The sequence below is a fragment of the Eschrichtius robustus genome, chromosome 19, assembly GCF_028021215.1.
Source record: "Eschrichtius robustus isolate mEscRob2 chromosome 19, mEscRob2.pri, whole genome shotgun sequence".
Classification (NCBI taxonomy): domain Eukaryota; kingdom Metazoa; phylum Chordata; class Mammalia; order Artiodactyla; family Eschrichtiidae; genus Eschrichtius; species Eschrichtius robustus.
Genome location: NC_090842.1, coordinates 60140255 through 60167917, shown reverse-complemented (window position 1 = coordinate 60167917; position 27663 = coordinate 60140255). Strand labels below are relative to the sequence as shown.

At 50.0% G+C, this 27663-nt stretch overlaps 2 protein-coding genes across 3 annotated transcripts in view; one reads left to right on the top strand and one right to left on the bottom strand.

The window, feature by feature from the left end:
• ERCC1 (ERCC excision repair 1, endonuclease non-catalytic subunit) overlaps positions 1–25347 on the top strand; it is a 26677-nt gene extending 1330 nt beyond the window's left edge. The window contains exons 2-13 of one of the 2 annotated variants that reach the window (XM_068528175.1): positions 4645–4687; positions 4815–4896; positions 5725–5863; positions 10694–10805; positions 11811–12026; positions 15458–15561; positions 16454–16553; positions 17548–17624; positions 23027–23126; positions 24546–24617; positions 24848–24916; positions 25238–25347. In XM_068528175.1, coding sequence (XP_068384276.1) covers positions 4857–4896; positions 5725–5863; positions 10694–10805; positions 11811–12026; positions 15458–15561; positions 16454–16553; positions 17548–17624; positions 23027–23126; positions 24546–24617; positions 24848–24916; positions 25238–25291 — 1083 coding nt within the window. In that variant the 5' untranslated portion in view covers positions 4645–4687; positions 4815–4856 and the 3' untranslated portion in view covers positions 25292–25347. Of the gene's footprint in view, positions 1–4644; positions 4688–4814; positions 4897–5724; positions 5864–9603; positions 10235–10693; positions 10806–11810; positions 12027–15457; positions 15562–16453; positions 16554–17547; positions 17625–23026; positions 23127–24545; positions 24618–24847; positions 24917–25237 lie in introns of those variants that run through there. The other variant, XM_068528176.1, reaches the window with a different exon arrangement.
• Positions 23964–27663, bottom strand: POLR1G (RNA polymerase I subunit G). Its single transcript, XM_068528174.1, has 3 exons — positions 27580–27663; positions 27049–27190; positions 23964–26878 (listed from the first exon to the last, which is right to left on the bottom strand). Exons 1-3 carry the CDS (start codon positions 27611–27613, stop codon positions 25462–25464), a joined length of 1593 nt encoding a protein of 530 aa, XP_068384275.1. The 5' UTR covers positions 27614–27663; the 3' UTR covers positions 23964–25461.

Below are 27663 nucleotides of genomic sequence, written 5' to 3'. Positions count from 1 at the left end.
AGGAACTGGTCCTGACACTTTCCACTGCCCGTAGTCCTTGGGAATGGATCAATGTACCCCCTGAAGTACCCATTCATTACACACTGCCCCCATGGAGGCATGTACTGCTTGTATACATCTGTGCCCTCTACCCTCCACTGGGCAGGCACTCCTGTGGGGACTTTGGGTCTGCTCATCTTCCTGTCCCCAGGGACAGACCAGGATGAGAACCTGATACCAAGGCTACTGTCCTGGGCAGGACCACTTTCTGCTGTCATCACTGGCTGATGGTGAAGTTACCCTACTGCACCTTCCACTTTCTCCCCCTGTCAGGATTTCAGCCCTGTCTGAGCTCTGTCAGCCTCCCAGCCTCTTCTTCACCGTCTCTCCCGTGCTCCAGACCCATGTGTCTAGAAGCCTCTTGGATGCCTTCCTCCGGTTGTCCCACAGACTTTCACCCTGACCTCAACAGCTTCCTCCTACACCTGTGCCTCCTTCTCCCAGGTCCCCAGCTCAGGCGTAGTCCCACATAGACCCTGTCTCCTGGACCAGAGTTCTGGGCCTCCTCCTGGTACCTTCCTCCCCTTACCTCCCATAACCCATTACTCATCTCCATTCTATCTTTTAAAGATTTTATATATTCTCCTTCCTCCCCCTCCTTACTCTGGTCCAGTTGCCTATTTGGTCCCTTTTCCCCACTTCATCCTTCATCTCTACACTCATTCCTGGTTTCCTGCCCCAGTTCTGCCCCTTCCCATCTAGAAGGATTTTCCTAAACCGCAAACCTGCTCCTGTCAGGTCTCTCCCCTGCTCAGAGCCTGCTATGATTCCCCGGTGCTCTAGTGCTGTGACCTACAAGGCCTTCCGTGGCCTGCTGCCTTCTTCAACCCCATGTCTTGCCCCCCACCCCTTTCCCCAGGACACATTCACTCTGCCCTCTAACAATACTCAAACAGCTTGCCTTTCCCCAAATGCATTGTTCATGCTTCCCGACTTGAACATTCGGCTCCCTCTGCCCAAATACCTTTCCCATCCTTCTCCACCTAGTGACTGTTTTTCCATGCTTTGAGGTACAGCACACCATCCCCTCTGCTGAGAAACCTAGCGTGACTCCCTCCGACCTAAGCAGGGCCCCCGCCTCTCAAGAAACCTGGTCGCTGCTGTAGCTCATTCTCTGCCTGACCACACGTCGGGCCTTTGCACGCAGGGTCTCACTGAGTTCCCCCAACAGCCCTCAGGGCACAGGGACAAACACTTCCAGTTTCTGGATGAAGAAACTGGGACTCATGGAAGGAATCACAGCTAGGGAGGGGACAGAGTCAGGATTTGAACTTGTGATCTCACGCAGCCTGGCTCATCCATGAGTACTTTATCTCTGTTTTGTAAGTTTTTATCTTATAACACTCTCGGTAGAGGCACACATGTATATAATTTATGAATAAAAAATATACTCCATATACCAAGTGGCCACAAAGTACTGCCTGGCACTGTGGCCTCTCTCGGTTAAGTAGCTTCTTCACCTGGGTCTGGTGGAGGCAGGGATTTGAGAGTGTCCTTTAAGGCCATATTTTTGACATGAGCATCAGTTGCTCTGTTTGAATATGCTTCTGACATGGATTGTTCCAGAATATCCCAAGAAATCCTGAGGCTCAGCAGCCTCGGAACAAATGGCGCTCCAGCATCTGATGTCCTCCCAGATGGAGAGACAGCAAATTCCATGGACCAGCACTGTCCACAAGAAATAGGACACTAGCCACATATTCAAGCTTAAATGCCCTAGTAGCCACACTAAAAAAAAAAAAAGCCAAAAGAAACAGGTGAAAATAATTTGTTCCTGTATTTTATTTAACCAGATAGATGCAAAATATTATTTCATACGTACTCAATGTCAGCAGTTTTTTTTTTTTTAATAAATTTATTTATTTATGGCTGCGTTGGGTCTTCGTTGTGGTGCGCGGGCTTCTCATTGCGGTGGCTTCTCTTGTTGCGAAGTACGGGCTCTTGGCACGCGGGCTTCAGTAGTTGTGGCTCGTGGGCTCTAGAGCGCAGGCTCAGTAGTTGTGGCACACGGGCTTATGCTGCACGGCATGTGAGATCTTCCCGGACCAGGGCTCGAACCTATGTCCCCTGCGTTGGCAGGCAGATTCTTAACCACTGCGCCACCAGGGAAGTCCCTCAGGAGTTTTTAAAATGAGATAGTTACATTCTTTTTAATCACGCTAAGTTTATGAAATCTGGTGTGGACTTTACACTCATGACACATCTCATTTTGGACCAGCCATGTTTCAAGTGCTTAAAAGCCACGTGTAGCCAAGTGGCTGCCATATTGGACATCACAGCAGTAGACGGTGCCTGACCACGGATCTGGGAGTATGGCTTCCTCAAAGTCCAGCTTTAACATGGGACAGTGTGCCTCCAGGTGACAGCATGGCTTAAGGTCAGGATCCTAGATTCTGAGGCCAGACTGTGGGGTTCAAGCTCTGGAACTTCCAAACTGCCACTCCAGCCTCTCTGCACCTCAGTTTATTCTGCTATGAAAGGAGAATCACCAGCAAGACATCAGAGGGGTTTTTGTGAGGATTAAATGAGTTAATAGATATTTAAACACTTAGAACAGGGCACATATTAAGTGCTGTATGGGTGCTGATTTTTATTATTATTTGGCATTTTGTGAAAGAGAAAATCTCTTGACTCCACATTAACAGTTGAAGAATGAAAAACTCCCTTAAAGACTTCCCATCCTTGTGGAAGATGTCCAGAACATGGGGGACACACGGGACTTTTTTTTTTTTTTTATTAAATAATGAAGCTACTAAATCTAACATTCTTGGATTGATATAAGAACTGCATATAGGTGTGTGTGTATGTGTGTGTGACACACGGGACTTCTAACCACCACATGTAGGACGCACAGACCACTCTGGGCTCTCAAGGGCAAATGCTTCAGCATTCTCCACTGGAACGGGTGTGTGCAATCACAGAGCTTTGGACACCTCCCATTCTAAACTCTGCCACGTATTGTCCTGTTCTCATTTTTCTGTTTTGATCTGTGTAGTGGGTTGAATGGTGTGCCCCTCCCCCTACTCAAGATAAGTCCACCTGAGACCTGTCAATGGGAACTTATTTGGAAAAAGAGTCTCTGCGGATATAATTAAGGTTAGGATCTCGAGATGATATCACCCTGGATTATCCAAGTGGGCCCTAAACCCAATGGCAAGTGTCCTTACAAGAGAAAGGCAGAGGGAGATTGGACACAGATAGGAGAAGAGATGGCCATGTGAAGATGGAGGGAGAGATGAGAGTGATGGGGCCACCCAGGAACACGTGGGGCCACCGGAAGCTGGAAGAGGCAAGGAAGAATCTTCCCCGAGAAAATTCAGAGGGAGCGTGGCCCTGCTGATACCTTGCTTTAGGATTTCTGGCCTCCAGAATTGTGAGGGAATAAATTTCTGTTGTTTTAAGCCACGAAGTTTGCGGTAATTTGTTAGGCAGCCACAGGAAACAAATACAGTCTGTTTAGGGGCCTGTCTCCTTCCACCCTGAAGACAGAGTTTCTGTGGCTTTCAGCTGCCGTCTCACAGCAGGAAACAGGCTCAGAAAGAAGGCAGAGCCAGAACCAGAACTCAGGTCTCCAGAACCTCATTCCAGATCCAGGGGGTCACTGTGGAAACTCATAGGGTATTTTGCCTGTTAAAGAAATACAGAGTGACTATTGAATTTTCTTTTAAGGCAGTGGTTGAAGACACAAGCTTTTGTTGGAGTCCTGGTTTGTTTGCTTACTTGCTTTGTGGCCTTGGTCAAGAGACTAACCTCTCTGTGCCTCAGTTTCTCCTTCTATAAAATAGGGATAACAAGATAAGTCATCTCAGAAGGCTGTGATATGGAGTATATGAGAATTGATCAACTTTGCCATTTGACGTTGTCCTGGAAGTCTTTGCAAATGCTATAAGACAAGAAAAATGAGATGTAAAGATGGGAAGGCAAGACATAAAACTAACATTTGGATCATTTCAAAGGAAAACTAAGAGAATCAACAAACTTTTTGTATGTTTTTGGCCACGCTGCCCGGCATGTGGGATCTTAGTTCCCTGACCAGGGATCGAACTCATGCCCCCTGCAGTGGAAGTGCAGAGTCCTAACCACTGGACTGCCGGGGAAGTCCCCCAACAGAATATTTTATTTTATTTTTATTATTTACTTTTTAAAAAGATTTTATTTAATTTTTTTAAACTTTAGCCATCTTAATGGATGTGAAGTAGTATCTCATTATAGGTTTTTTTAAAAAATTAATTTATTTTTTGGCTGCATTGGATCTTCGTTGCTGTGCGTGAGCTTTCTCTAGTTGCAGTGAGTGGGGGCTACTCTTCGTTGTGGTGCGCAGGCTTCTCATTGCAGTGGCTTCTTGTTGTGGAGCACGGGCTCTAGGTGCGCGGGCTTCAGTAGTTGTGGCATGTGGGCTCAGTAGTTGTGGCGCACGGGCTTAGTTGCTGCCTGGCATGTGGGATCTTCCTGGACCAGGGCTCGAATCTGTGTCCCCTGCATTGGCAGGCGGATTCTTAACCACTGCGCCACCAGGGAAGTCCCCCACTTTAATGTTTGGCTCAACAGAAGATAACTGGGTCTTCACCTCTGCTTGGGTGCTCAGTCTGTTGTGATATTTTGCAGGTTGCATTGAACACTCAGGAGAGAGTGAGAGTGAAAAAGGGAGGTAAGTGTCTTAGTATTATTATGATAATCATTTTGACCTCGGGGACCTCTTGAAAGAGTGCTGGGGAACCTCCCAAGGTTCTGTGGACTGCACTTTGAGAATCACTCCTTACCTTTGGGTTTTGTAGGGCCTATAGACAGTATCCTGGGAACTGAACACCTCTGGGGCCATGGGACCTGGTTCAAGAGACAGCTCTGACTACAAGCAAGGTATTCTCTGAGCCTCAATTTCTTCATCCCTAACATGGGGTTGGTGATGATGAAAATAATAAAAGTACCTCCCTCCTAAGGTTGTAGTGAGACCCATAGGAGATAACGCTCTGACTCACACCTGGCATGTAGCATACAATAAACATTTGCTATTATAGTTTGGGAAACATTTTATTTTATTACCAACACTTCTTATTCATGCAATTAACTTCTCCAGAGGCCTATCTTGTGCTGGGCAGTGCTGGGGACATGGTGATGAATGAGAAGGGCCTGGCCCTGCCCTCATGGGGTTCCCAGTCCAATGGGTCACAGAGTTTTCATTTGTGAGGGATTGCCCTTAGCACCAGGTCCCTGAGGAGCGTGAGTTCTTAAGACTGGGGAGGCAGGGAAAGGCATTCTAGGGAGTGGGAACAGCATGCAAGGAGCCATGGCAAGTGGAGAGGGGGACAGCTGTGGCCTGATGGTTGGCCGGTTGTGTCCATTTCTCTGCCCCCAAGATGCCTCAGTCCTGTTGCTGGTGAGAAATACGTGTGTATGTCTGGTTCATCTTTTAAATATTTATTTATTTATTTGGCTGCACCGGGTCTTAGTTGCGACACGCTGGAATCTTCTTTGCAGCATGAGAACTCTTAGTTGTGGCATGTGGGATCTAGTTCCCTGACCAGGGATCAAACCCGGGGCCCCTGCATTGGGAGCGCGGGGTCTTAGCCACTGGACAACCAGGGAAGTCCCCCAACCCCTCTTCTTGTGTAAAGTTAGTTCCTCAATTCTGGGCTCTTTTTTAGGGAAGTCCCACCTCTGATCTAACCTCAGTCTCTTGTGCTGCAGATCCTCCTTTTGCTGCATATCCATCCACAGTGCCCCGTGGAAACTTGGGACGTCCCAGCAGAAGAGGTGCCCGGGATGGGGCGTGGTCGGGTCCAGCGCCTCCACTGTCCCCCATCCGGAGGCCGCCGCTCGGGGCCGGGTGAGTCAGACCCCGGCGGCTCCCGCGTCATCCTGGCCGCTAGGCTCCGCGCTATTTCGGGCTCCGGGCGCTATAAATAGAGGCTCGTGGAGCAGAGCCGTTCCCCCTCCGCTCGGGCGCCCCTGCGTCCCTGGACCCGCCGCGATCGCCGGGCCGCGCGTCACCGCGGCTAAGTTTAGAGGCTGGTGGGGACGTCGGCCGGGTCACTGCGCCCCTCGGCCGCGCCCCGGCTTACAGAGCCTTCGGTCTGGCGGCAATCTGCCCCCCGCCCAGAGTCCCTCGGGTGGAATTAGGGGCGAAGTGTCCCCATATTCTCTATCCCCACCCCAATCCTTCGGAGGCGCAGAGGAAACTCGAAGTTGGGATTAGGGGAAGGTTTGGGAGTGGAGGAAGGTCTGGACTCGAGGAGTCGCCCGGGAACTTCGGTTGGGACTGGAATTTGAACTTGGAGCGTTTGGAAGAAGGACGGGGCAATAAGAGTACGGACAGCTGTTAGACTCGAACTCGCAACTCTGAGAGCCGGAAAGATGCGAATTCGGAATCCGAAGGTTAAATTTGGGAAGAGTGTAGGAATCAAACTTGGAAATATAATATATTACAGAGCCGAGGACAGCTTTTCTCCCCCTTAACTAACGTAAATAGGCTCAGAGTCACCTGAACCGCGCTCAGCGGGCCCTTTGCCGCACTTCTGCGATAGTGAAACGGGTCGGGAGAAACGAAAGGGCAGCCCGCCGCCTTCTCACGGGTCTTGCCCCGGGGTGGGTTCTGGCGCAGCAGTCCCCGGCGCCTCTACACCCCAAATCCTCTTGTGGGGCGCCATCGCCCCCTGGCGGAAAAGGCACGCTTTGCAGGTTTATTTGGTAATTCCCATTCCCCAACGGGAGAAACTGAGTCCCACCCAGGCTGGCTTCCTTCTAGAAGCTCTCTCTGCCCTTGGATTCAGAGACACGTTTTCATAGTCCTTCTCTATGTCACTGGGGCCTCAGTTCCTTCATCTGTCAAATGAACTATTGATACCTAAGGGGAGGGTTACTGTGAGGATTTAGCTCATAGTAAGCGATCTATCTGCTTTGATGGGTATATAGTTGACGGTAATATATGTATTTTTTATTTATAGAGCCCCTCTTCCTGTGACCGTGTGGCCCCCTCCCCCATCATCTACCACACGTCATTGTTTTTTATCATCTCCAGAGCATGTATGACTGTCTGGAACTCTTCTTTGTGGGTTTCTTTCTTATGGTCTGCCTCCCATGAGACCATCAGCACCACAGGGCAGGGACCTGGTCTGATTTGCTGCCAGCTGTGTCCCCAGTGCCTGCCACACCGTAGGTGCTCAATATGTAGTTATTCAAGGAATGAGTGAACCATGGATTTCAAGACGGGGCTCCGTGGTCCTATGGAATTCTCACCAGCTCAGCAGTTACAGATGGGAAAACTGAGGCTCGCAGTGGTGAAGTCGCTTTCTGGAGGATTCTGCTTCTGTTCTTTGTTCATTCATACAACATATGGTTCCGTAGCCCCTTCTTCTTTCTGGGCACTGTGCTACAGCAATGGCCACAACAGCTTCAGTCTCTGCTTGCCCAGGACTTGGTCAAGGGCTATTTTATTTTTATGACAAACCTGAATATTTCACCTACTGCATGCCAAGTAAAGATGTAGGGACTTTACACATAACTCATTTCATCTTCCTAATAGTTATGCTATTGTTTTCCCATTTTAGAGATGAGCAAACTGACGCACACAGAGAAACTGAGTTGCTGGCACCAGGTCACACTGCTAGTAAGTGATCCTGGGGAAAAATTACACCCAGCGATGAGACTGCTTATGAAGGAAGGAGAATCAGGGAGATGGTAGACTTCCCATTAGTGACCCAGATGGAGGGCCAGTGTCTTCTAACTTTGCAAGAAAAATAACTAGGAACCCAGAATTTGAGATTCCATTTGTGAGGGTCAAATAAAGACATTTTCAGATGAGCAAGACTCAGAAATTTTCTATCCAGAATGTCCTCTGTATAAGTTAGAAGAGAATGTACTCTAGCAAGAAGTAAAAATGAATTCAGAAGGAAGAAGTTTATAAAAAGTAACAGAAAATTGTTAAGGGTTGACTCGTGTCCCCCCAAAAGATATGTTGAGTCCTAACCCCCATTACTTCAGAATGTGACTTTATTTTGAAATAAGGTCTTTACAGAGACAAGTTAAAATGAGGTCATTATGGTGGTCCCTTATCCAATATAACTGGCGTCCTTGTAAAATGGGGAAATTTGGACACAGAGACGGACATGCACAGAGGAAAGACAGTGTGAAGACAGACAGGGAGAAGATGGCCATCCACAAGCCAAGGAATGCCTGAGGCTACCAGAAGCTAAGAGAGAGGGCTGGAACAGATCCTTCCCTAGTGCATTCAGAGGGCGCATTGCTCTGTCAATACCTTGATTTTGGACTTCTAGCCTCCAGAACTGTGAGAATAGCTTTCTGTGGTTTAAGCCACTCAATTTTTGGTACTTCTTTACAGCAGCCCTAGGAAACTAATACCATGAACCAATTATATAAATAAAAATTAATTAGAAAAAATCTTTTACAGTAGGTCCCTAACAAAAGCCAAAATCAATGGAGAGATAGAGACAGTATGTTCATGGGTATGAAAAAATGTCAGTCTTCTTGTAATTAATCCATCAATTCAGTGCAATTCCAATCTCAATCTCAATAGGATTTTTCAGGGAACTAGAAAAGCAGCTGCTAAAATCCATCTAGAAGAGAAAATGGACAAGAATGGTAAAGACAGATTTGAAACTGAACAGAGGTGGGGGACTTGCCTCATGTGATATCAAAACATATCTAAATGAAATAATTAAACTGGCATGGAGGCAAGGGACAGATACAGAGATCAATGAAACATAATAGAAATGTCAGAGATATACCTGTGTATACATGGGAATTTGGCACATGATAAAGGTGGAATATCAAAACCAGGGAAAGGACTGGCTTTTTTTTTTTTTTTTGCTGCATGACTTGAGGGGTCTTAGTTCCCTGATCAGGGATGGAACCCGGGCCCCGGCAGTGAAAACACTGAGTTCTAACCACTGGACCTCCAGGGAGTTCCCAGGACTGGCTTTTAAAATAAATGGTATCTGGACAATTAGCTATATCCACCATAAATTCCTACCTTAGTACATTTTCAAAAATAAGTCTCATATGGATGAACGACAGAAACAAAATCAAAACTAGAAAAAGTATTAAAAGAAATGATAAACTATATTTATGACCTCGGGGTATGGCAAGCCTCTTAAACACACCAAAAGTCAGGATAGATTGATAAATAGGTGCAAATAAACACTAAGAACTTCTCTGTGAGAAAAATAAACAAAGTTAAAATATAAAGTGCAAACTATCAGGAAATATTTGGAATATGTGTAACTGACTAACAATTAGAATTGGAATCCATAAAGTACTCTGACACATTAACAGTTATAAAAAAGGCATACAACCCCATTGAAAACAAGGGCAAAGGATATGGGCAAGCAACTCACAGAAAACAAACTATTAAAGACCAATAAACTCACAGAAAGACGTTCTCTCCTTAGTAATCAGAGAGTTGCAAGTTAGAACAGTGTGATACTATCCTTTCAGGAAATGACTAATACTTACTCATCAACCAGGTCTCTGCTCCGATGTCCCTTCCTCTAGGAAGCTCTTTCCTGGCCCTCGGGCTGGATTAGGTGTCCCCTGCCCCACCCCCCTCCCGGGCTCTCTGGGGTCTCCTAGCCAGTCCTGTCCACTCTGGATCGTCACTGTTTGGGAAAGGGTTTGTCTCTCCCAATGCGATGTGAGCTCCAGAAGGGCGGAGCGGGGCTATCGTTATCCTTGGTCATCGCTGTGTCACTAGCAGTGCCTGGCACAGAGCCGGGAACAGAGGAGGCGCTGGGGGAATGTATGTGGAATAAGAGAATGAGTGAATGGGGAAACTGAGGCCAAGTCAATGGCAGAGCTGGAATTCAAACTCAAGTCTGTACTGAGAGAAGGAACCTAGTTTGATTACCCGCCATCTCTTCTCCACTAAGCCCTGCCCAGAGCCCAGGCACACAAGAGGCGCTCAATAAGGGCACTGAAATCAAACTGCTTGGCAACCGGAGACGCTCAGGGCCAGAGGCGGACAGCTGTCTCCAAACCCAAACCTCCGCAGTCCTCCAGAACCATAGAGAGCTGCGTGAGGAACCGCCCCTCTCGATGCTCTACGCCTTTGGGGAAAGTCGGGAGCGGGCTGGAGGGCTAGAGAGGCCGGAAGTGCGACCAGCCTGGGGCTCCGCTGGCCGCGCCGGCGGTGGGACGCCTCGATCTCTCTCCTGTCTTTCCTTCGCGGCCCGGGGGCGAGGAGGTGAGTTCTCGGGGCTGGGTTGAGAGGGGCGTGGGGTTGAGACCGCCGGTGGCGACTGGCAGATGCAGAAGCCAATCAATCGTTACAATGTCTGAGCGTTTGAGAAGGTGGAGCGAGGGGAAGGCATACAGGTGCGAGCCTTGGGGGCGGGGTGGACGGAGGGTTGGGGACAGTGGTCTGGCCTGGCAAACGGAAGGCGGGGAACAGTGAGGGCGGGGAGAATAGAAAGTTGGGACCCTGAAGGGCGTGGCGAATGGAAAGTGTGTCCCGGTAAGGGGCGGGGCGCGCCGCAGGTGGAGGCTCGATGGGGCGGGGCCTTACAGAACCTGGGGCCATGGGTGTCTGGACCTGGACGCGATGGAGCCCTGGAATTTTTTGGGGGGTACGGCTGTGTCTGGGGGTTCCTTCTGGGGAATGTCGATGCTTCGCTCGCTCCCGACGCCACGGCTTCATTTTCAGGCCCCAGAAGGACCTTGCGATGGACGAAGAGGGAGTGCAGAAGCCCGCTGGCCCACCCACAAGGAAGAAATTCCTCATTCCAGTGGACGAGGATGAGGTCCCTCCTCCCGCGGTAGGACTAAGAGATGGGGGGACTGCTGGGAGGCTTGGGGGGTGGTTGGGAGGAAGGGGGACAAGAAGGGGCCTGTGGGACCACAGTGTGGGTTAGGAAATGTTGGGGCCTGGGTCACTTTGAGAAGACAGCCTTTTGCCTTCTGCAAGTCTCAGTTTCCTGTAAAAAGTAAAATGTCATGGGCAGGAGGGCTAAGGCAGAGGCTGCAAACTGGCAGCCAGGAAGTAGTCCTGAGATACGTTTTATGTGGCCAGAACCCTGGTTCTGCAAGGAATGAATTTATTGCTGATAGTTGAGAATTGGAAGGTTTGGCAATTTTTTAAAAATCTGCACTTTTGACATCTTTTGGTAAATAAAGGACCTGACAACACAGAGATCTCAATCCTACAGGAACATAATTGCCTGGTGCTAAGTAGTGGCTGCCACCTGTGTGCTATGAAGAAAAAGAAAGTAGGCTAAGGATAGAGGGTGTGATGGGGGAGAAGAGCTACCTTAGATAGAACAGTCAAGGGAGGGCCTCTTGGAGGAGATGATGCCTTTGCCAAAATGTGAAAGAAGTGAGTGAGCGAGCTGTGCAACATCAGGGGGGAAGGGAACAGCCAGTGCAAAGGCCCTGAGGTCAGAGAGAATCTGATAAGTTTTAGGGCAGCAGGAAGGCCAGTGGGGCTGGAGTAGAGAAAGCCAGGCGGAAGATGTAGAAGGTGAGGTCCTTGAGGCTAGGGGGCAGGGGCAGATCTTTATGAGGCTCGAGGACTGAGGTGACAGCTTTGGCTTTTACTCTGAGTAGGAACTACCTAAGGGCTCTGAGCAGAAGAGGAACATGATATGACTCAGTGTGGGGAGCAGACTGTGGAAGGTAAGGGCAGAGGCAGGGAACTGGTGAGGAGGTGACTGCAGTGGCCCAAGGGAGAGAAGATGGTGGTTGGGACCAGGGTAGAGGCCGAGGAGGTGGGGAGAAGTGGCTAGATTCAGATTTTGTATGCCCTCTCACATCTGTCCCCACAGGCCAAGCCCTTATTCAAATCCACACGGAGCCTGCCCACTGTGGAGACCTCACCCCAGCCGGCTCCTCAGACCTATGGCGAGTACGCCATCTCAGGACCTCCAGGAGGGTCTGGAGCCACACGCCCCATAGGGCCAGAACCCCTGGCAGGAGAGACCCCCAACCAGGCCCCCAAACCAGGAGCAAAATCCAACAGCATCATTGTGAGCCCCCGGCAGGTGAGGAGGGGGCTGGAGAAGTGGGGCTTTGGGGTTTCTGGTGGGAAACGTGGTTACAGGGAGGGCTTTCTAGTGGACAAGGAAGGAGGTCTGAGTTCTAGCCATTATGCCCTCAACAGCACCATTCATCCATTCAACTAGCGTGTGTGGGTTGAGTATGCCCCATGTCTTAGTCTGTTCAGGCTTCTATAACAAAAATACCGTAGACTGGTGGTCTGAACAACAAACATTTATTTCTCACAGTTCTGGAGGCTGAGAAGTCCAAGATCAAGGCGCTGGCAGATTCGGTGTCTAGTGAGGACCTGCTTCCTGATTCATAGACAGCCATCTTCTCACTGTGTCCTCACAGCGTAGGAAAGGGTGAGGGAGCTCTCTGGGGTCTCTTTTATAAGAGCGCTAATCCCATTCATGAGGGTTCCACCTTCATGACCTAATCACCTCCCTTCACCTCCTAATATCATCACATTGGGGGGTAGTATTTCAACCTATGAGTTTTGGGGAGACACAGACATTCAGTCCATAGCACCCCAACTCTTATGGTTGGGGGCATGATTGTGTTCGTGAAGCTACGTTTCCTGTGCCCAGGTTTGTCCATTTATTCAAAAACAGTTGAACACAGGCCCAAGTTTGAATCCCGCTCTGCCACACAGTAGCTTTGTCATCTTGGGTATCATCTTGGGTGACTTAACCCCTCTGAGCCTTTAAAATGGGGGTTCACCCACTTACAATCCATAAATATCTTCAGAGGTTACCTGGTGCAGTTCTAAGCTCTGGAGATAGCAGATAAAGTCTCTGCCATTGACGGGGGGCTGGCATTCTGGAAGGAGAGAGCAGCAGTATACAAAGATAATAATGGGACTCAAGAACATGAAATATGCTCAAAATTGTTAGGCATCAGGGAAATGCAAACCAAAACCACAATGAGATACCACCTCATACCCTAGAATCAAAAGGATAGACAATAACAAGAGTGGGGAGAGTGTGGAGGAGTTGGAACCCTCATACACTGCTAGTGGGAATGTAAAATGGTGCAGCCACTTTGGAAGACCTCCTGGCAGTTCCTCAGACATTTAAACATAGAGTTATCATATGACCTTGCAGTTCCACCTCTAGGTATATATGCAAGAGAAATGAAAATACCTTCTGCAACCATGGATACAAAACCCGCAGACACGGAGGGCCAACTGTACTATGTCATCTGTGGATTTTGATATCCAGGGGGTCCTGGGACCAATCCTCTGTGGATACTGAGGGACCACAGTCTTCTGTCCACACAAAAATCTAGTACACAAATGTTCACAACAGCGTTATTCACAATAGCCAAAAAGTGGAAACAACCCAAATATCTAGCAAATGATGACTAGTTTTTTTCCCTTAGCATAATGCTCTCAGGGTTCATCCATGTTGTAGCATGAATTACTACTTCATTCCTTTTTGTTGCTAAATAGTATTCCATTGTATGGATATGCCACTTTTTGTTTGTCCATCGATCATCCATTGATGGCCATTTGGGTTGTTCATATTTTTCAATTATTATGAAAATGCTGCTGTGAACATTTGTGTACTGCTGTTAACATATGTTTCCAGTTCTCTTGGGTATTTATCTAGGAGTGGATTTGCTGGGTCGTATGGTAACTGTATGTTTAACTTTCTCGGGCACCTCCAAACTGTCTTCTAAAAGGCTGCATCATTTTACATTCCCACCAGCAGTAGATGAAGGTTCCATTCTCACCATATCCTCACCACTTGTCATTGTCTGTCTTTTGGATTTCGGCCATTCTAATGGGTGTGAAGTGGACAAAATACTTCTTTAAAAATTAAAATTGGGATAAACAACAAGGTCCTACTGTATAGCACAGGAAATTATATACAATATCCTGTGATAAACCGTGATGAAAAAGAATATTTAAAAATGTATAAATATATAGTATAACTGAATCACTTTGCTGTACAGCAGAAATTAACATGACATTGTAAATCAACTGTGCTTCAATTTAAAAAAATAAATTAAATAAAATTGGATCCTGCCCCTCCCTTGCCCAAAGCCCTTCCATGGCTCCCAGTGCCTCAGGTCCAGATGGCCCAGAGCCTGTGGGACTTGGGACCCCTGCAGACCCTTCCCACCCCAGCTGCTCTGACCACTCCACAGTCCACCCGGAGAGCAGATACCACACCCTTATTAGAGCTGAATTCCACCTCACTTGGTAATTACATGTTCGTCCCTGAGATGCTTTTGTTTTAATGTCTGTGTCCCCCACGAGAGCAGGGATCTATGTCCTCTTGGTCACGGCTGTATCCCCAGCACTTAGACACACAGTAGGCACTCAGATACCTGAATAGATTAGAGCTTGACTTGCTCAAAGTATTTTGGTCTTGGGCTACAGGGTAGAGCATGAGGCGGGGGTTTATTTATTTCTTTTGGCTGTGTTGGGTCTTCATTGCTGCGCGTGGGCTTTTCTCTGGTTGTGGCAAGCGGGGGTTACTCTTCGTCACGGTGTGCGGGCTTCTCATTGCGGTGGCATCTCTTGTTGCAGAGCACGGTCTCTAGGCGCGTGGGCTTCAGTAGTTGTGGCACATGGGCTCAGTAGTTGAGGCTCGCGGGCTTAGTTGCACCGCGGCTTGTGGGATCTTCCCGGACCAGGGATCCAGCCCGTGTCCCCTGTATTGGTAGGCGGATTCTTAACCACCGCGCCACCAGGAAAGTCTGTGAGGGGTGTTTAGAGAGAGGAGTCTGCTGGGCACATGCCAGGCTTTCGGGGCTCTGACCCTGTGGAGGGTCACAGGCCACGGTGAGGAGCTTCCTCCTGAGGGCACTGGGAAGCCGTGGCAGGGCTTAGAGCTGGAGAGGGGCAGCTTTGTGCTTTAGGAAGCGCTGTCTGGCTCCTGTTTGGAGGGTGACCAGGAGGGGGCAGCACTGGGGCAGGAGACCAGGAGGAGGTGGGGTGGGGGCATGGCAGTGGAGGGGGAGGAATTCATGGGGAATGCTTAGAAGGTAGATGTCCCACCTAGTGGATGAGGGGGAGAGGGAAGCGTGTAGGACAAGGCCTGGGTTTCTGGATGGTGGGGCCGTCCCTGAGTTGGGGCTGGGAGGGGGAGCAGGTGTGGAGGCCAGTGCTGAGTGCAGTGAGGTAGATACCCGGGGACACGTGTCCTGTGGACCACAGGACACACGAGCTGGGGCTGGGGGGAGGGCTGGGCTGAGAGAGACCCGGGGACCCTTTAGTTAAGGCCTAGGGCCAGGGAGGAGGGGCCTAGGTCAGAGCCCCAGTACCAAGAACATTCCAGGCTGAGGAGGAGGAAGAGTCTGGGGAGAGGAGGAGAGCAGAGCTGGAGAAGCCCCAGGTGCAAAGCAGGAGGTGGGGGGAGGGGCCCTGGGGTGGCGGTGGTCCCAGGGTCACTCTGCTAATGGCTTCGGTTCTCCCTCCCCCCAGAGGGGCAACCCTGTGCTGAGGTTTGTGCGCAACGTGCCCTGGGAGTTTGGCGATGTGCTTCCCGATTACGTGCTGGGCCAGAGCACCTGTGCCCTCTTCCTCAGGTGAGCTCTGGGGGCCACCCACCCTCAAGGTGGCCTGGGAGGGGTGTGCTCTGGGTGTTCTGGGCCGTTGTATGGGAGACCTCTGGGCACGGCCCGGGCCTAGGTGTGACCCTGGGTGGGAGGCAGAGATCTTGGCTTAGAGGTGTCCGAAGCAAGAGCTGGGCCCCGGACTCTGGGTCTGAGGGACGAGGGGCCGGGGGCCTGGATCCTGGGTCTGAGGGGGGAGGGGCTGGGGGCCTGGATCCTGGGTCTGAGGGGGGAGGGGCCGGGGGCCTGGATCCTGGGTCTCAGGGAGGAGGGGCCGGGGGCCTGGACTCTGGGGTGAGGGAAGAGGGGGCCTCATGTCCTGGACACCAGGACTGGAGCCAGGATTTCTGTAACCGTCACCACAGTTAAATAAGTTTCCCTCCACTCCTGGGGGCCCCTCCCTCCCTGCAGGGTATGAGAGCTAGTGGCTGCTGAGCAGAGATGTCCCTTTGTTCCTGGGTGGCAAAGCCACCCCACCCCATCCGTGCCAGCGCCCTCTGAGGTCAAAGCAGGCGGTCCCGGGGATGGGCCCTGCTTCCCAAGACCAGCTGTACAGCACCACCCCCTGACCCCGGTACACACTCTCTAGGGTTTCCTGGTCTCCGCCTGAAACCTAAAGTCCTTCTCTTCCTCGGTGAAGAATCCGGGGGTCCACCCTTCCAGGGAGTCAGAGCCGGGCACCCCTCACTGCCAGTCCCCCCGTGCCCCTTTCTTGAAGGGTGACCTTGGGCAAGTCACTTAACCTCTCTGAGCCTCAGATCTGCCTGTGCTCCCCAAGCCCTCTGCCTTCCAGCAAGAGGGGAGAAGGGCTTCTGGGGTCTCTTAGCCGGAGACCTCCCAACCCCTCCCTCTCCCGCCCCCCCAGCCTCCGTTACCACAGCCTCCACCCAGACTACATCCATCAGCGGCTGCAGAGCCTGGGGAAGAGCTTCGCCCTGCGGGTCCTGCTCGTCCAGGTGGATGTGGTAAGCAGGGGTCACTCCTCCATGGGCCTCACTGTCCCCATCTGTGTAATGGGGAGCCTTGGGCCTCCCGGTTGCCTGGTGGACTGTTGAATCTCTTCCAAGGAGAAATGCAAGTTGGAACCCCAGTGGGGAGTTTCTCACATCTGAGATGGACAGCCGTGTTGGCGAGGAGGTGGAGGGTCAGATTGCCCGTCTCCTCCTTCCCCACACCCCCTTCAGCCAGGCCCTGCCCTCTGCCACTTCAATACTTCTTGAACCTGTTTCATTCTATCCTCACAGCCGGGCCCTGATCCAGGCCCTTTCCTCTCTCGCCTGGGTCCCTGCCCCAGCCTCTTCTCTTGTCTTGTGGCCTCCAGCTTCGACCCTGAAGTAGTCAGAGGGGTCTTCTGACACACAGATCTGATGTCCCAACCCCTCTGTGGTCCCCCAGTGCCCTCCATGGCCCGTGAGGCGCAGTGTCACCCGATCCCTGCCCAGCTCTCCCAGTTCATCTCTAAGTTTCCACGTGATCACCCTTTCATTTCACAGCCTCCGTCCCATAGTGGTGAATTGTATTTCCTCAAGCCTTCCTTCCCCTCCCTTCCTTTGCACACGCTGTTCCCTATGCCTGGAATTCCCTTTTCTGCTCTCTGTTGCCCTCACTCCTCATCCTCCTTCAGGTCCCAGCTCAGATATCCCCTCCTCTAGGAAGCTCTCTCCCTAATCCCCCAGGTAGGACAGACGCTCCTCTGGCTCTCCCACCCCAGCCCTGGCCACTCTTGAGTCATCACTGACTGGGGACTGTCTGTCCCCCTCATCAGACTGTGAGTCCCGGGAAGGCACAGCCAGGGCTGTCCCGGTCACTGCTGGGTCCTGCACAGGCTGGGCACCCAGTTGGAGATTAGGGAGTGTCAGTTGAGTGAAAGGCTCTTGGCATCCTAAGCTGCTCTGCTTCCAAGACTATAATTCTTTGCTTTCTGCCAGATCCCTCATTCTAATTTCCTTCTCCACTCAGAAAGATCCTCAGCAGGCCCTCAAGGAACTGGCTAAGATGTGCATCCTGGCCGACTGCACCCTGATCCTTGCCTGGAGGTGAGATGGAGGCTCCCCTCCCAGGTCAGGCTCTATCCTGAGAGTTATTGCCCCTTCTGCCCCCAGATCTTCCCAGCCCTTCTTCCTCCCATGAACTCCCTGTGTGAGTCTGGTCCAGGCACTGCCTCTCTGGGCTTCAATTTCTTTATCTGTAAAGTAAGGTCTTAATATCTTTCTTATAGGGTTGTAGGCACAAAAGCGGGTGACGTACATCAAATCCCAGGACCACACTAGGCGCTTATGAGTTAGACATAAAATCTGGCTGAATAATTAATTTCAAGTCTAGGTTTCTAAAGACCATTTTGATTGGCTCTCCATAGGGAAAAGAAGACTTCCCTTCCTCACACCATAATCAGAACAAAATCTTGTTAATTATAGACACAAAAAGCAAAACTACAGTAAAAGTATTCAAAGAAATCTTATAAAATATATATATATTTATTATGATCCTGTGGTAGGGAAAGTCTTCCAAAACAAGACCCAAAACCTAGACACCATAAAGGAAAAGGTTACCCAATTTGAGTAAATTAAAATTTAAAAACTTCCAGATGGTAAGAGATACTGTAAACAAAGGTAAAAGACAAGTGACAAACTAAGAGAAAATACTTGTTATATATAAAACAAACACTTACAATCCCTAATTTATATATGTATATATAAATTTTATATTTATACAGTTCACATGTATATAAATGTTTATATTCATAGGAATGTATTTAAACATTATATATTTATGTGTTATGTGTGTATATATATACATGTATATATATGTGTGTGTATATATATATATATATATACACACATATATATATATAAAGAGCCTCTTGCAATTCAGTAAGAAAAAGATAGCCCGATTTTTAAAAGTCTAACACAGGTTGCCAAGAACACATGAAAAAACTATCAACCACACAGCTTATCAGGAAAAGTAAATTTTCAAAAAATGAGGTGTTATTTTTCACCCATTAATTTGGTGAAAACGTCAGGTGGATAACATGAAAGGGGCACCTGCATGTTTGGTTGGCAGGAGACTTGATTGGCTATTAAAACAGAAAATAGACATACTCTTCAACGCAGAAATTCCCCCACTAGGAATATCTCCCCTTCGATCATCCCTCCTTGGGTGTGCAAATCCACAGTGGCGTGGGCCTTCCTGGCACCATCCGTGCAGTAAGCTGCAGGACCAAACAGCATGATATTTTAATTTACTTATAAAAGGAAGGAAAATGAGCCATGCTTATGAACAGATACAGATGTGAATAAACTGAAGGGGCTCCAAGGGGTCCAAGCTATGAACAGTGTTGAACCTTGGGAATGGCACAAGGGGAGGTCCTGAGGGGAGGGAGACTTCTATCCTCTGCCCTTCTCTTTTCTTCTGAATATGTAATGGTTAGTTTCTTTTGTTAAAGAATAGGTAGCATATTCATGTAGTTCAAAACTCAGAGGTGATTATATATATACTATATATATAAGTATGTGTAAGTATTGTAAAATGTAAGTATATAAATATTATAAGTGTATATAAGTATATATGAGCATATAAGTAATATATAAGTATAATATATACATTTATATAAGTATATATAATATATTTTATAAGTATATATAATATATACCTATATCATATGTGTATATATTAAGATATACAATCACTTGATTTTTGAACTACATATGTAATATATATATATATACCGTTTTTATATTGTTTTCAGATACTGTATATGTGTGTACAGTATATATATAAATGGTAGTATATGCCCTTAAAAGTCTCTCTCTTCTGCCCCTTCCCTCCCACTCTACTCCCCTCACCCTTACAGGTCACCATTATTGTTGGTTTCTTTATTTCCTTCCAACGTTTCTATAAAACGCAAACAGGTGTGAAAACATCTTAATTTTCTTTCTTAGACAGAAGTAAGCCTAGTACATATACGGTTCTGTGCCCTGTGTGGTCATGTGATTATCTGGAGGTCTTTTCTATATCAGCGTAGAGAGCAGCCTCATTATTTTTTACAGCCGTGTAGTATTCTAATATAGTGTCCACATAAAAAAATTAATAGACTTTTTTTAGAGAAATTTTAAGTTTATAGAAAAATTGATTGGAAAGTACAGAGAGTTCCCACATACCCCCTCTCCCCCTGCACACAGTTTCTGCAATTATTTATATCTTGTATTAATTAGTGTGGTACATTTGTTACAACTGATGAACTAATATTGAGATACCATTATTATTAACTGAAGGTCCACAGTTTACATTAGGGTTCTCTCTTTGTGTTTACATGCTGTGGGTCTTGACACAGGTGTGATGTGTCCATAATTACTGTATTTTACAGAATAATTTCACTGCCCTGAAAGGTCCTCTGTGCTCCCCCTTTTCATCCCTTTCTTCCCCCAGCCCCTGGCAACCTCTGACCTTTTTACTGTCTCCGTAGTTTTACCTTTTCTAGAATGTCATATAGTTGGAATCATACTGTATGTAGCTGAAATAGAAAAATCCACAGTTCTCCTCGTGTGTTTGGAAAACCCATTTCTTCATCCTGTGCGTCTCCTTTACTCCTCACGCAAAGCCCTTCACTGCTGGCCACCAAATATGTGGAGGATTTCCCCCACACCAAGCAGTTCTCTGCCAGCTGGGTGTCCTACAGTTTAGCTCAGTTCTGACACTGTCTACCTGGAGATAACGTCAGATCCCACAGGTTAAGGGCTCGCAGCGCTGCCCCATCACACACACACTGCAGGCGCCAGCCGCAAGCCCAGGTAATCCCCTGTGCTCTGACCAGCCGGCTATAGGTCAGGACCTCCAATGACCCCTTCCTCAGGTTTGATTATTTTGCTAGCGCAGCTCACAGAACTCAGGGAAACACTTACTTCTGCTTACCAGTTCATCAAAGGATATGATAAAGGACACGGATGAAGAGGTACATAGGGCGAGGTCTGGGAGGGTCCCGAGCGCAGGAGCTTCTGTCCCTGTGGAGCCGGGGTGCGTCACCCTCCCGGCGTGGATGTGTTCGCCAGCCTGGAAGCTCCCCAAACCCCGGTACTAGTGTTGGGATTTTATGGAGGCTTCTCACGTAGGCATGATCACTTATTAACTCCACTTCCAGCCCCTCTCCCCTCTGGAGGATCGGGGGTGGGGCTGAAAATTCCAAGCTTCTAATCCTGGCTTGGACTTTCTGGCTACCAGCCCCCGTCCAGGAGCCACCCAGGGTCACCTCGGTGGAACAAAAGATGCTCGTGGTGCTCTTATCACTTAGGAATTTACAAGGGTTCGGAGCTCTGTGCCAGGAACAGAGGCCAACATACATTTTCTGTTAGCTCACAGTAGCCTTTTCAGATCGGCTTCTTTCACTTAGCAACAGCCTTTTTTTTTTTCTGGCTTCGTTGGATCTTCGTTGCTGTGCGCGGGCTTTTCTCTAGTTGCGGCGAGTGGGGGCTACTCTTTGTTGCGGTGCGTGGGCTTCTCGTTGCAGTGGCTTCTCTTGTTGCAGAGCATGGGCTTCAGTAGTGGTGGCACGTGGGCTCAGTAGTTGTGGCTCGTGGGCTCTAGAGCGCAGGCTCAGTAGTTGTGGCGCACGGGCTTAGTTGCTCCGAGGCACGTGGGATCTTCCCGGACCAGGGATCAAACCCGCGTCCCCTGCATTGGCAGGCGGATTCTTAACCACTGTGCCACCAGGGAAGTCCTAGCAATAGGCTTTTAAGGTTCCTCCGTGTCTTTTCATATCTTGGTAATTCATTTGCTGTTTCACCTATATAGTATTTTCATTTTCAGCTGTATAGTATTCTACCGTGTAGATGGACCAGCTCTGTAGCCCCCTAATGGTGGACGCTTGGGTGGATTTCCAAGCTTTTGCTGGTACCAGCAACACTCCCACTACTGCCCTGAACCCCAGGAATGGGTATTTAGGCCAAAGGGTAAATGGATTTGTAATTCTGTGCCCTCCCTGGGGGTGTGTTACCTCTATACTGTTTGACTATTTGGAAAAATGTATTTATGTATTAATTGTATATTAAAACAAAAGCAAGTATAAAAATTGTTCTTTTTGCTGTGGGAAGTAGCACAGTGGAGTATAGAGAGCCCAGCCAGGTGAGACAGACCCACTGAAGGAGCTGTCTCTCCTCCTTGCCAGCCGTGTGATCTTGGGCAACGCTGGTCTCAGTTTCCTGCTCCGTGTAATGGATTGAAAATAACTGCCTTACAGGATCTCTCAGGAGAGCTTCTGAACATAAAGGGCTTTGGACAGTGCCTGGAATGCAGCTGGGACCCCACACAGGGAATATTTCCCATGTCTTTACATCCAAACTGGGGAATGTTTTGGACCCATTAAAGTAAACGAGATCGGCTCCGTCTGTGGATGTGGAAGGACGTCCTGATTGTACTGTGGAGCAAAAGTGAAAGCAAGGAAGCGGATACAGCATGCTAACTTGTGTGTCCTGAACAAATGACTAATAACAATAACAATAATAATCCCCGCTGCAGTGAGAGGAAAGCAACAAAGCCCATGGAAAAAACACAGAATTAGAAAAATGAGTTTCTCTCAAAAATATAAATCAACGTTTAATCAACAAACATTGCTCACTAGCTAGACTTTGAAGGCTAAGAAAATGCCTCAAGACAAATACTTTATTTCCACTCAACTCAATATCCTCAAGTTCCAAAGAGAAAAAAGACTAGCTTTTTCCTGTTCCTTTATTCCACACACAGTCCCTTTTAGTGATTTAGTTGTTTCAACTACCTTTGAAACAGTTAATTACGTGTCAAAAAAACCCCAGTGCCTAATAGGAAAATGAATGGCGATTGTGAAGTCGGGTTAGTTGTGGTAAAAGATTCAGCAGTCAGGGTCCGGAGCTTTTTCCTTTTGAAGGTGCGCTACATGAAAAACCTTCAAAGCTCCATTTTTCTTGGTAGTGGGAGCTGACTGCTTCATGAGGTTGTCTTCCTGTGGTTGGGAAAAGAAATGGTATTTTTGGTTTTTCTCTCTCTCAAACCTGGCCAAACTCTCTGTGTCCCGACCTCCCTCCCAGAAGAGCTAACATTTCTTAAATAGACTTCTAAGCGCCAGGCATGGCACTTAGCGTGGACTTGTTTGTCAGCTTAATTGTCAATTGTCCCCCACTTTACAGATGAGGAAACCGAGGCCCAGAGAGATGAAAACCATTGGCCCAGGGTAACTCAGGTGGGAGGTGGGGCCTGAACCTAACTGGTCAGGCTCCCAACCTCTGGCCCTTAGCCGGAAAAGATGTGTTAAGATGTACCCACCAAGCAAGGGTTACCGCCAGGGGACATTTTGGGGGAGGTTGAGAACATTCATTTCTCTATACATTAGAGTTTGGAATTCTTGGAGTCAGCAAATGAAATTAATCTAAAACATGACCCCCCCTTCCCCTGACCCGAATGTCTCTCACCCCAGCCCCGAGGAGGCCGGGCGGTACCTGGAGACATACAAGGCTTACGAGCAGAAGCCGGCGGACCTCCTGATGGAAAAGCTGGAGCAGGACTTCGTCTCCCGGGTGAGGCCACCTCACCTCCCTGCCTGGGCCTCCCCCCAGCTCCTCCTTGGGGGTCTGAGCTGCAGTTCTGATCTCGAGTCGTACCTCTCCCTCCCCGACCCCACCCTCAGCTTCCAGTCCCTTCTCCTGCCCAGACAGCAGCTAGAGGGGTCTTCCTAAGCACAAACCTGATCCTGCCCTCTCCTGCTCAAAACACCCCCGTGGCTCCCCAGTGCCCTCACCATGCTCTCCAAGGCCTTGCCTGTTTGACCCGGCAGCCCTGTCTGCCCCCGCATTCTGTCGCTTCTCTGTGCCTGTTCCCTCTGCCTTGATTAGCTGCCTAATCCCATCTTTGCCCCATCTCAGCTCCAATGCTTCCTTCTCCAGGAAGTCCTCCCGGATCCCCAGGCCAGGTCAAGGGCCCCCCGCTGGGCTCCCTCAGTCCCAGCCCTATCTGGGTCACCATGTCTGGAACTGATTTGTCTCCCGAACTGGACTGGGAGCCCCAGGAGGGCAGGGCTGGGGTGTCTCGATCCCTGCTGTGTCCCCAGCACCACTGAACACTCAGTGCTCAGGGAATATTTGCTGAATGAATTGTTGAATCTGGGCTCCAATGATAGAGTAATGGAGGATGTCCACAGCCACCCCTGAGGTGGGTACTATGAGGACCCCCATTTGCCTGCAAACAAGAGGCCCAGAGAGGTCAGTTCCCTTGCCCAGGGTGTCACAGGGAGTAAGCAGCGGGGCCTGGTTTTGAACTCGGGTCCAACTTCAGAGCCTACGGTCTGCCCCCGGGGCAGAACCAACTCAAGATAAATGGCGTTTATCTTCGAATCACATGGCCAACACCCTCTCAGCTAGTTGGGAATCACTCTGAGATGACCTTTATTTTTTTTTAAAAAAAATTAATTATTTATTTATTTTTGGCTTTGTTGAGTCTTTGTTGCTGCGCACGGGCTTTCTCTAGTTGCGGGCTTTCTCTAGTTGCGGCGAGCAGGGGCTACTCTTTGTTGTGGTGCGCGGGCTTCTCATTGCGGTGGCTTCTCTTATTGCAGAGCACGGGATCTAGGTGAGCAGGCTTAGTAGTTGTGGTTCGCAGGCTCTAGAGCGCAGGCTCAGTAGTTGTGGCGCACGCTCAGTAGTTGTGGCGCACGGGCTTAGTTGCTCCATGGCATGTGGGATCTTCCCGGACCAGGGCTCGAACCCATGTCCTCTGCCTTGGCAGGCAGATTCTTAACCTCTGTGCCACCAGGGAAGTCCCTGAGATGACCTTTTAATCATCAGAACACATAATCAAAAAACATGCCCCAGAAGCATTTACTGAGCTCCTCCCGCATGCAGGGCAGTCTGGGGACACAGCAGTGACCCAGTGCCGCCCTCACAGACTCAGTCTTGTTCTCCTTTCTTCCAATCCACCTCTGCCCCCTCCTTCCCTTCCAGGTGACTGAATGTCTGACCACCGTGAAGTCAGTCAACAAAACGGACAGTCAGACCCTCCTGACTACTTTTGGGGTAAGGAACAATTCCCTTGTGCCGACTGGCATTTCTACCCCCTTTGCTTTCTGAGGAAGCCCCCTGCGTACTCCCTTCTACCACCCTGTCCCCTCCCCCATCCTTCCTGCCTCCCCTGCCCTCCTGCAGGATATCAGTTCCTTCCAGGAATATTTTACACCTCTGATCAGCTGGGGCAGGGGAGAGTTTTGTGTTCACCTCCCCTGATCATTCGCTCCTACCTTCCTCAGTCTCTGGAACAGCTTATAGCTGCATCGCGGGAAGATCTGGCCTTGTGCCCAGGCCTGGGGCCCCAGAAGGTAAGAGCCCTGGGAATGGGCTTGAGGGGTTGGGGGCAGGAGGGAGCCCCAAATAAATGGGACCTCAGACCCCAAAGTTCTGAGGTTTCAGAAGGCCCATAGTGCCTCTCCTACAGATGGGGAAAACCGAGGCCCAGAGAGGGTGTGGACGAGCCCAACCTCACACAGCCAGTCTGCGATAGAATCCAGATCAGGCTACTTCTCTCCTAGCCCCCCGAGTCCCCTTCAAGCTAGGAGAAAAAGAACCAAAATCCCACTCTGATGTATCAAACAAATGGCTCATTTAATGACCGCTTCCTTTTCTTTCTCCCTCCCCTTCAGGCTCGAAGGTTGTTTGATGTCTTACACGAGCCCTTCTTGAAAGTGCCCCGATGACCTCTGCTGCCAAGGAGGCCCTTGGTGTAACAATAAAGCACTTTCCTGGTCCAGGCTCAGGCTGGTGTGGTCAGTGGGAGTGGGGGTCTTCTCTGCTCTCGCCTTCTGATGGCCCAGGTGGCCACCTTCAGCTTGTCTGAGTTGCAGTCATCAGTTTCCCTGGCGGAGACTTACACGGGATCCTGCTGAGGCTTCTTCTTCCTCTTCCTCTCCTGTCCCGTGGGAGCCACCTCCCCAGACTCAGGATTCAGCAGCAGCTCTGGCATCTCCTCCTGGGATGCTGTCTCTGGCACCTGGCTTTCCTGGCCCCGCTTTTTCTTCTTCTTGGTGGATGCCGGATCGGCCCCGGCCTCAGACTGCCCCTCATCTGGCAGCTCGGGCTCCATCATCTCACCTTGTGGGTTAATCATCTCAGTCCCAGGCTCTGTCGCTTTGTGCCCTCTTTCTTTCTTCTTCTTCTTCTTCTTGGTGGATGCTAGAGCTGCCTGAGGCTCGGGCTCCATCACCTCTTCCTGTGGCTCCACCACCTCTGTCCCTGGCTCCATCATCGCATTTTGTCGTTTTTCTTTCTTCCTTCTCTTTTTGGGGGATGCCAGAACTGCCTCAGCCTGCGGCTCCACTTCATGTGGTAGCTCAGGCTCCATCATCTCCCCTGGGAGCTCCAGAGGTTTCATCTCTGGCTCTATAACCTCAGTCCCTGGCTCCGTCATCACTTTGTACCCCTTTTCTTTTTTCTTCTTCTTCGAGGACAGCAGTGGGATGGCTTCCTCCTGTGGCTCCATCTTCACCTGCAGCTGAGGCTCAACTATCGTCCCCTCTACCAGCTCCATCCCATCTGTCCCCTTCTGCTTCTTCCTCTTCTTGCTGGGGGATAGGACTGTCTCTTCCAGAGGCTCACTTTTAACCATGAGTTCCAGCTCCACTGTCTTTTCTTCTGACTCCAGCACCCCCATTTCTGGCTTGACCATTTCTACCTCTTTGGGCTTCTTTTTCCTCTTCTTGGTGGTGGCTGGGGACAGCGCTCCCAGAGGCTCCAACATCTCAGCAGCAGGCTCTGTTGCCAGTGGCTCTGTCACCTCCAGGTCTTTCAGCTGCTGCTTTTTTTTCTTCTTCCCCACATCCACCTCTGAGGACCCCAAAGCTGTGCCCACCTCCGGGGCCCCAGGCTCATTCACTGCCTCCTGAGGAACTGAGGCCTCTGGCACATGCCTCTTCTTTTTCCTCTTCCCGGAGGCCAGTGACTTCAACGCCAAGACTGACCCAGGCCCTGTGACTGGTGGGCTGCCTCCAAAGGCACAGAACCGAGGCTTCAGGCCAGGGGGGATCTGTGGCGGGGGATTTGCTGGAATGGGCTGCAGCAGGGTCCCTGTTAGGGATTCTTGGGGACCCTCCAAGATCCTCAGGCTACCCTGTAGCGCCGGGGCACAGGTGAGTCCCCCTCCCGCCTCCGCTGAGGGGGCCAGCAGGGTTGCTCCTCCTCCAGCCTGAGGGCCACTGCTGCTGAGGACCCGGTAGCGGTGCCGCTTGCCTGCCAACTTGCCCTTCAAGATCTGGGAGCCAGAAAGAGGCACGAGTCGCCCATTGAGGCTGAAGGGAGAAAGGGGGAGGGCAGAAACTTGGTCAGATTCTTTTGGTGAGACGGGACAGCAGCTGAGAAGCAGCATTTCTGGGTTCCCCAGGAAAGCCCCTCTAAATTTCCCCCAGGTTCAGCCACGGGGGTGAGGAGTATTCCTGCTAGGTGGCATGGGACCACTCACCAGTCTGGGGCGAAGTCTACAGGGGCCTGGATAAGCCACAGTTCTGTGTCTGGGCCGGTCAACGCCTCCAAAGAGAAACGAGTGTGCTCTGAGGCTGGGGGAGTCGCAGTAAAGTTGGGGGGACAAGAAAACCGAGCAGCACCTGCAGAAGGGGAAACGGGAGCCTGCTGACACTTAACTGCTGGTCCAATCCTCCAGGGAGCCTATTGGTCCATTGGTCCCAACTTCCTGAGGGTCCCAATCCTCTTACCGCGACTTTCCTCTCTCCCGTCTGTCCACCAGAGGCGCACCTATATCCGCCGACCCAACCCTTGTTCTCTCCACGGCTGTTCCCGCCACCCCCCACCAAGATATCCTCTCTCTATCTTAATTCCCCGCCCCCCCCGCCCGCCATCCCCCGGGGGATACACTCTAGGCTGATCCTGCCTCCGAGGATGTCCCTTTTTCCGTCCGAACGCTCCAGGGTACCCCTTTTTCTCCTCCCGCCAGACAACTCTCTGCACCCTGTCGGCCCGCCGTGAAGCAACTCACCGCCGGACTGGGTCCCCGCCATCCCGGGACCCATGCCTCAGACCTAGCAGCCAGAGCCACTCAGGCCCCGCCGCCGACCACGTG